This window comes from Tupaia chinensis, unplaced genomic scaffold (genome assembly GCF_000334495.1).
Source record: "Tupaia chinensis unplaced genomic scaffold, TupChi_1.0 Scaffold139422_1, whole genome shotgun sequence".
NCBI classification, from domain to species: domain Eukaryota; kingdom Metazoa; phylum Chordata; class Mammalia; order Scandentia; family Tupaiidae; genus Tupaia; species Tupaia belangeri.
The window spans coordinates 648,196-657,691 of record NW_006199308.1 but is presented as its reverse complement, the minus strand read 5'-3'; the positions used below and the strand labels follow the sequence as shown (position 1 = coordinate 657,691).

Sequence of the window (9,496 nt, the reverse complement as noted above, 5' to 3'; positions counted from 1 at the left end):
GAGGTGGGGAAGGGGGGGGGGGGTTCCTAGCCAGGTAAAACTTGCCATTTTCACTGACATTTTCTCTCTTCCTCGATGACTCTCTTCCTGCTCCTTTCCTGACTTTAGCCAAAAAAATACTCTTTGAGCAATCAAAGCTGCTTGATAAGTGATAATATTTAAAGAGCAGTGTAATGCTTCTGAAATTTGGATGTCAAATGTCCCATTCTCGTATCCTTTAAGTGGAGTAGGGTACCAGTTTGCATCTCAGCAACACAACACCGGTTTACTGTGCCAGATGGTGAGTTATTTACCAACAGCAGCATAGAAGTGCTTAGAACGCACAGTCACTTCCCTGCCTTAGAACCGTCCCATCCACGCAGTTTCCAGCTCTGCAGTCCTGACTTGTGGCTTACGGCCACTTTTCCTTTTCAATTCTCATTCTAGTCTAAATTTTTGCTATTACATCACTCTCCCAGGAGATCTCCTGCGGCCTGCTTTGCTGCAGCTCAGTTCTAGTTTACCTTTAGAGGACTTCGGCTCTGTTTCTGCTCCGTCCACAGCGGCCTGTGTTTCTCATTAGCATCAGGTTTCTGCACTTACTCAGCCTTCCCAAATGCCTTTCCACTGAACATTGCCTTAATGCTTTTACAATGACAATATTTCATTTTACAAGACTTTTTTTTTTTTTTAAAGGCATTGAAGCTACTTGTACCAGTAGACATGTAGTAGTGGGAGATGCAGACGCTTCGGAGTCAGACCAAATGGGATATTCAAGCCTTTGCTCTGGGGAGCGGGGGGGGGGGATGCCGCAGAAAGATGGGCTCTGTGAGGCTGAGTGTGCAGGGCATGTAGGTGCTATGACTGCACCTGGCTGAGCTGGGAGTGGATCTTGGTTCAAGGCCCTGTTGGAGCTGTCTCTCTCACTCTCTCGTTCTCTCTCTCTTACTGTCTCTCTTACTTACGGAAGAGATGAATAAACTTAAAAAATTCTTCCTTTGCTGCGTCTTGGCAAAGTGACTTTGAGCATGTTGGCTGCAAATTTTATTTTTCTCATTTGCAAGGGGGAAACAACGATATATATCTAATAGGATCAGAATGGAGATTAAGGAAAATAATACAATTTAACAGCTTGGCCTGTAACAGACACTCAGTAGACTGAAACAGTTGGTAAAATAATGCCAAGAATTATTGTCAGTGTTCATATTCTCTTCTGCTTCAATGATGAATTATATACTCTTTGGAAACAATGTCTTACCTTATTTACCTTGTATCCTCTAGAGATACTGACCACGATGCCTAGCACCTAAAATAATATCCAATACAACTTTGATGTCTGATTTTTTTTTTTTTAGAGAGAGAGATTTTTGCTGTAGGATACATGTGCTCACTGGAGAGACAGAGAGAGACAGAGAGACAGAAACCGAGAAATCATACCTCGGGGGGATGGCCATGCCACCATCCCTCTTTCTCCACTCTCCTCTTAGGATCTTGGGTACCCGTGCACATGCGCCCAGTGTGAGTTTTAAGCCACTGGGTCCAGAACTCAAACTGTAGCCGACTACTGGGAGTCCAGTGATATAAACATTACTAGTCCTGATCACTGATTTTTTAAAAAAATGACATGGATTTACTGGGAAAAGCAAGTGTCAGGGTGTGAGGTGCTGTTGGCTGGAGGCAGAGTTCCGGACCACGGAGAAGCCTGGCCATGCAGGATGGCCACGCTCTACCCATAAGCCCCCGCTTTGATCTGGAGGGACTAGGACTTCTGAGGACTTTTCCAGGACCTATCCACCTATCCCAGGAAAATATGCTGTCTTCCAGTCTCATCTATCCAGCTTATTAATTCAGTAGAAATAGTCTGAGAACTTACGTGCCAGTTTCTCCAGCACGCGTCAGTGATGTGTAATAATGAGCTATTAAAACCTTTCTCGGGCCAGCAGGTGGTGTGGTGGTGAAGGCACTGGACTCCCACAGGGCCGACTCTGTGGTCCAAGCCCCAGACTGGTGACTTGCAAAATGAAGCCAGGTGCATGTGCTGGTGTGCCCAAAATCCCGAGAGGAGAATGGAGAAGGGACTGTGTCATGTCCAACACCCCCGGGGGCTGATTTCCCTTTCTCTCTCTGTGCCTCTTTCTGGCAAGCACATATGACAGAAAACCTTATAAATAAATAAATAATTTTTAAAAACTCTGTTGAATTATCCTATAAAGTATCAAACATTAGATGTGAATTAAAATGTGAAGAAAGCATATGTCCGGAAATAATGATAGTTAATTTTTGGTATTTCATCATCTTGATAAAAGTTTCTAGGTACAAGTCAAAATTACTATTATTAGTAGTAGTTTTAGTTTTGCTATTAAGGCATGTGTGCTGGCCAGAGAGAGAAAGAGGGAAGTTGAAAGTCATCCCTACCCCGCCAGGGGGAGTGGCCACATTGTAATCCATTTTCCTCCATTCTCTTCTGGGGATTTTGGGCATGCATGCACACACACGCACACGCACGCACACACGCACACAGTATTTTTCAGGGCACCTGGTCTGGGACTCCAGCTGGTTAGTAGGCCATGTAGGACACAGCCACTGTAACCTCTGCACCACCTCCTGGCCCAAAGGTCTTACCTTTGAACAATCACTTCCTAATCCATTAGTCCCAAACTCATCTACCTTTAATGCTTCCTATTATCTCTTTCTATCTTATCTTTTATTAATTCATTTTTTTAAAAAAAAATTTAATTATTTATTCATTCATTTATTTTAATTTGACCAGAAAGAGACAGACAGAGAGAGAGAGAAAGAGAGAGAGGAAGCCACCAGGTCTGGGACTTGAAGCATGGTTGGCCATATGGAAGTGTCCAGCACCTTAACCACCATGCCACCTGCTGGCCCCTTTTTATCAATTCATTAACTACTTAGTGATTAGTAAGTACTGTATTGAATTGAAATCTACTATGCTGGGCACTGAAGACGCAGGACTGCCGCAGTATCCAACACGAATGTCTCATTGTCACCATAATGAACCGTGTTCAATATAATGAAACCTTCAGTAAGTCTCTTCTGTTCATTTATTAATTTTGCAAATCTTTACTATGTAATTTTTATGTTCTGAATATTGAGAGTAAAGAAAAAAAATGACAGGCAGGTCTCTACTTCTGTGATGTTTCAGTTCTTATCGGGAAAGCAGAGAATAACCAGCATATTCATAGTGACTTAAACCCACATATCTTCTCATGTTCTTTTACACTTGGAATTTTTTACTTCTCTCTTAAAATACACTCTAACTTCCTCTCTTGGGCTCATGATTTATTTTCTGTTGTGATTGTGATTGTGGTGGTTTGTGGATTGCATACAGTCTCACATCTCCAAATTCACCCTCGTTGGGGAAAGGTTACATTTTGCATTGTCTTTGTGTGTGTGTGTCATTTTTATCTTTCTTATCCTTTGCGTTTATTACCAGAGATTTAAGGGACTGGGTCAACAGTGGGGGGCTACGGAAGGGCACGGGTGCACAAGTGCAGCTGACATGGTTCAGACAGGGTGTGTGGGGCTGGAGGAGGTGGAGGTATGAAGGCTATGGCTAGGGTAACACTAGGAAGGACTTGGCGTCTCAGTGAATTTGGGAGGAACGAGACAAAATTACATGTACACCCTACTTAACATTAGTCCTTATACAATAAAAAAGATCAGAGAGATTCGAATTTGATACGTCACCTTTTTAGATACATCTGCTTGTAATATGCTAGGTGTGCTTTTAACAACGGATCTAGTACTGAGTTTAACTTCCTCTGGGATCTAGTACTGAGTTTAACTTCCCCTGGGTCCAAGAATCCTAACTCGGTGTTTTCTGCACTCGTCTGGAAGCCTGGTGGATAGTTTCCTAGTGTTAATGTGCCACCTAGTGGTTCAATATGTACATTCGAATCACACATAATTTGGGCTGAAAAGATTTATAAATATGAATGTTCATCTTACTTTATAATAATACCTTGGCGGGGTGGCTCTGTAGCCTTGTGGTTAAGGGAGCCAGGATCGACATAGCTGGCCGCAAGGTTTGAATGCCAGCCTTGAAGGCTTGAACACATGCAAGGTGTGTGTGTTTGTGTGCTCAAGGTCCTGACAGGATGGGGAAATGGAGAAGAGATTGCAGTAAGAAAACATCCCATGGTGGGTGCTTTCTCCATCCCGCCCCTGCACTTTCTCCGTCTCTCTTGGGCGAGTACACACACCTTCTGGCAAAAAAAAAAAAAAGTACACACACACACACACACACACACCCGCACACACACATACAATGTACTGTTTTCTAGGAACAAGAGCCAAAGTAAATTCACTAATTCAGAATATTGATACTGCTGATTTCTCTGGCTTCATTGTGAGGGAATCGACAGTAGTCATTGTGAGTATAATTTCCTCTGTGAGCTTTTTTCTCTTTTAAAACTTTAGGTTGGAACTAATAGTTGGCATAATGGCTATGTCATTGGATTCCCATGCAGTTGACCGTGGTTTGAGTCCTGGACCTGGTGGCTTAAACTCACAACGGGAACATGTGTGTGCGTGCCCAAGATCCCAAGAGGAGAATGGAGGAGAAGGGATTGCAGTGTGGCCATCTCCCCTGGGGGGCGATTTCTCACTTTTTGTCCCTCTGTCTCTCTCTGTCTTTCTGGCAAGCACATGCACCCTATAGCAAAGACAGACAGACACCTCACCCCACACCCCCCCCAAAAAAAAAAAACTTAGGTATTTGGAAAGTAAAGAGCTGATTTCTGTGTTTGCTCCTTCTCTGCAGTGAAAATTCATGTTTCTTAGGTTGCTGGGCAAAAATGAGGGAGGAGAAAGCAACTGATGAATTGTTTGCTGACTTTTATCGTGTAATCAGCTCACTCTTGACTATTCTATGACATGCTTATTTCCTGAAAGCTTTATAACCTTACTTTTTAAAAAAAAAATTGTTTTAATGTTTTACTTATTCTGTGTCCCTGTGAGAGTAAGAGAGAGCATTCCCAGCAGAGACCCCACTCTGTGATCCTTCCCCAGTCCCAGCTCCAGATCACGGGCAGGCATGTGCCCACTACACTGAGCAGTGCCTGTACATTGAGAGAAGGTCTCCGGATTTGAATGGGGAAAGTTTCCACGTGGGACTGCCTCACAGAGCATTGCGTTTTACCACTCTGCCATTCCTGGCCACCCAGAACCTCAGTTCTCATTTATAGCCCCTAGTTTTAATCGCAAGTGGTGAGTTAAAAAATAACAGTTGGGACCAGCACATAGCATAATGGCTCCTTTGCTGGACTCCCACAGAGTCAACCATGATTCGAGTCCTGGACCAGGTGGCTTGAAACACACCGGGCATGTACGCATGTGCCCAAAATCCCAAGAGGAGAATGGAGGAGATGGGATTGCGGCATGGCCATCCCCTCTAGGGTGTGATTTCTCACCTTCTGTCTGTCTCTCTAGTGAGTGCACATGCCCTGTAGCAAAAATCTCTCTCAAAAAAAAAAAAATAACAAAATAAAGTAAAAATAACAACAGTCATAGATGCTAGAGAGAAAAATTTTCCCTTTTGCCAGGAATTGTGCAGAGCACTTTATATAAATGACCACCCCATTCTCACAAAACCCAACATAATAATATGATTCCCAGTTTGAAAAAGAGGAAAGAGGCTCAAGGATTCTTTCTAATTGCTCTTGAGCTCACACAATGAAGTAATTGTGCCTGAGGCCTTTGGTCAATGTAGGGAATGTTATTCAGCCACAAAAATGAAGAAGAGTCTGTCATTTGCCATAACGTGGATAGATCTGGAGGACATTTTATAATAGTAAGCAAAATAGGCCAAATGGAGAAAGACAAATACCGCGGGATCTCACTTAAATATGAGCTCTCAAACAGCTGGTCTCACAGATGGACACAGTAAACCAGTGATTGCCAGGGGCTAGAATGGGTGGGGGGGGTCTGGGCATGGGGAGAGATTAGTTCATGGACACAAAATTACAGTTGAATAGGAGGAATAATCTCTGGTGTCCTACCATATAGTGGAGTGACGATAGTTAGCAATGTTATTGTGTATTTTTTTTTCAAATCAAGTAGAAGAGAGAATTTCGAATGTTCTCAGAATGAAGGGATGATCAATGTTTGAAGTGACAGATGCCAAAGGCCCTGATTTGCTCCTCACACGATGTAGTCACGTGTCAAAACATCACACTGTCCTCATGCATATGTACAATTATTATGCGTCAATTCGAAATGAAGTAAATCAGGAAAAAGTTTCTTTCCTATGTCTGAAGCATCACTTATCATTGTAGAATTAATTGTATTTCCTTTACTCACGGGAAAATATAGTGAGAATACCTGTTTAACTTAAAAGACTCAGTTACGTTTGAGCCCATTTTTCTAGAAGATTATTATCTATGTTACTTCAAAAAATAAGACACACTAAGGATTCACATTCCCATGACAACTACCTCTTTCCAGAATATGGCTGCTTGTCTTTTCTTTTCTTTTTTTAGACAGATTTTTTGCTACAGGGCACGTGCGCTCACCAGAGAGATAGAGAGACAGAAAATATGAAATCACCTCCCCAGAAGAAATGGGCATACCGCAATCCCTTCTCCTCCTTTTTTCTCTTGGGATTCTGGGAATGCATGCACACAGTCTGGTATAAGTTTCAAGCCTCCAGGTCCAGGACTCAAACCAACTACATGGGAGTCCAGTGATGTAACCGTTACGCCACCTGCTGGTTCCATGGCTACTTGTTTTGTATTTAATGTTGCTATTAGAGAATAGAAGAGCCTGGCTGTGGGCCTGACAGTGAGTAACAAATATATACCGTGTGTTAGCACCACTGAAGACTGACACCTCTCTTCCCCAGACCTGGAACTACAGTTCCCAACGAGCTTGGAGGTGGGGATGTGAAATCCCTCTTGTGCGCATGTGCCGAAGACCACATGGGCAACACAACTTTGAGAGGAGGCCATGGCACCTAAATTGCTCTGAGTTATTAGCTCAGTAACTAGGACCTTCATGTTGAGTGGTCTGCGGGATAGAGGATAAGGGAGTTGTGGCATACACTGTGATCGGGCTCTGTCTCTCAGAGCCCTGAAATGTCTGCCTCATTGTTCGTTAAGATGGGTCCTGTGGTCCTGTCCCAGGGAATGCAGTCTTACTGATATCGACAGGGAACTAAAGCAGCTGCAGGGCCAGGATCCTCTCAGGATCCTTCCCAACCCAGTTCCCAATGCTCTGCAAGAACTGCTTCCAAATTCTAAATGTTTTCTTCTCTCCGCCAAGTCCTAGCTAGGTTAATTTTTACTTTGTACTAGAAACAGTATTATGACACTTTCAACAGCAATCCCTCCTTAAAAAAAAACTTATTTATATAATTTTATTTATTATTATATACTTTTTTTTTAACTTGTGATAGGGTGCATTCACTCTACAGAGAGACAGAGAGAGAGGGAGAGGGAGAGGGAAAGTCAGAAAGCAAGCTGCCAGGTCTGGGCCTAGAACCGTAGTTGGTCATGTGGGAATCCTGCTCCTTACCCACCATGCCACCTACTGGCCCCAACAGCAATTTGTAAATGTCACAATCGCCTGTATTTTCTTCTGGTAATGAATTTGGGTATATTTAAGATTATTCTGAATACAAGGTAAACATGCATGTTCATTGATGAGATTTCAGTGCATGGTGTTTTGCGGAGCGAGAGGACAGCCATGTTTTATATCTGTTTTGTTTGTTTTTTCAGTCGGGGAAGCAGAGCACTTCTTCAGGGATACCTTCCTTCCTCATTAGAGAAAGTCTTCACTTCCACTGGTCTCCTTCTGACTGTCCACTAACTATAAAGAACATATATTACAGATGGAGTAACTACTTGTTTCTTCTCTATGATCACCTTCCCTGTGAAGGGTAAAAAATCATAAATTTGCCATGCTCTAAATATTTTATTCCTAACTTTATCAGCACACTATCTGGACCACTTCTAGAATATTCTTCCTGTGGGGTGGGGGTGGGAGGAATTGTAGCTGAGGACACACATAGCAAGAGTGTGATGGGGAGATGTCCCAATGTGCGCATGTGGTGAGATATCTCTGTAGCTGTTTCAAATGCATACTCTAATGAAAAGGCCAATTTTATTTCTGTTTAGACCAGACAGTGTTTACTCGCTTGTTGTATTCAATGCAAGAGAGCTACTGTGTGTGTGCAAAAAGGGGGGACGGAGAAAGGGAGAGAGAGAATGAGAGAGAGATAGGGAGAGAGAACATTCCCCCAGCAGAGTCTTATCACACTGCAATCCTTCTTCCTCCAATTCCCCATCCCATCAGGATCCTGGGTACACACATACACATACACACATGCCTGGTATGTTTTTCAGACCACCGAGGACTGGGACTTGAGCCCTGTCAGCTGTGTGGGATCTGGCTATGGGCTGGCTCTGAACACATGTGTTCTTGAGTTCAGAGAAGCATTCATCCTGTATCTTCTGTTTCCATTTGCAGGTGATAAAAGACGCCATCGTTGACAGCATTGAATACAGAAGGCAGAATCCGTCTCGGTGCTCTGTTTCCCTCAGTAATGTTGAGGCAAGAAGATTTTTCAACAAAGAGTTTCTAAGTAAACCCCCAGCCTAGTTTGGTTACTACGGAGGGCAGCAGTGCCTGATGCTGGGGCAGACCGAAATTCCATGACAACTGGATTGAAAAGCACAGGACAGGTCACAGTACTGATCCCCTGAGACCAGCAAATTCTCAAACTCACAGTTTATTAGGCTGTGTGAGAATTCTACTAGTGGGTCATCGGAAAAGTCATGACGTAACTTTCTATGTTTTTCTATGCAAAAATGCATCATGACTTTTTCGATGACCCAATTATTTGAAGTCGGTTAGGATGAAACATGATGTTGGTTATATAAACGTATCTTTAGCTACATTTTCTGTCAGAATGGATTTCCTGATGCGAATGTAGATGCACACACCGTATGTTTAAGCATTCCTCACCAACCTTCATAGGTTTGCTCTTTCTAAAAATGTGGTTTTCTTTAAAACATGTTCAACAGTTCAAGCTCAGTAAGACCTCCCATTTCGCGTGAATGTTATTCACTGACTAGGTGTAGGCATGCTCTGAAACAACACTATTTTTATTTATATGTGCATATATATACATATATGTAATAAAGATATCAATATGCAATTCAGTATGAAATAACTGGGTTTTTGTCATTCTTTGGAATAGAATATTGTACTGTTGCTATGAAAAATTCTCAGATTTACTGCATTCAAATGCAGTGTGAAACCTTCATTTTAAATCATGATTATTTTTCATCTAGAGAAAGTGTATATATTGTTCCAATAAGGGGGTGGATGTATACATAACTACTTCTTATATAATGTTTTTGTTTGCTGATATTATCCTGGCCTGCATACCCACCAAGCAGAGCAGTCAACCTCAGACAGTCCACCGTGGCCAGGGCTTAATGAAGTGACCTGTCTCTGGCGTCTGCAGTTGTCTTAGGGACAATCTGTACTG

The 9,496-nt window shown here is 42.6% G+C and overlaps 1 protein-coding gene across 1 annotated transcript in view; it reads left to right on the top strand.

Moving 5' to 3' along the window:
• PLA2G4A (phospholipase A2 group IVA) overlaps positions 1-9,160 on the top strand; it is a 195,977-nt gene extending 186,817 nt beyond the window's left edge. The window contains exon 18 of the mRNA XM_006161871.2: positions 8,470-9,160. Within this exon, the coding sequence (XP_006161933.1) occupies positions 8,470-8,601 (132 nt within the window). The 3' untranslated portion in view covers positions 8,602-9,160. The remainder of the gene's footprint in view (positions 1-8,469) is intronic.
• Positions 9,161-9,496: the final 336 nt, after the last annotated feature.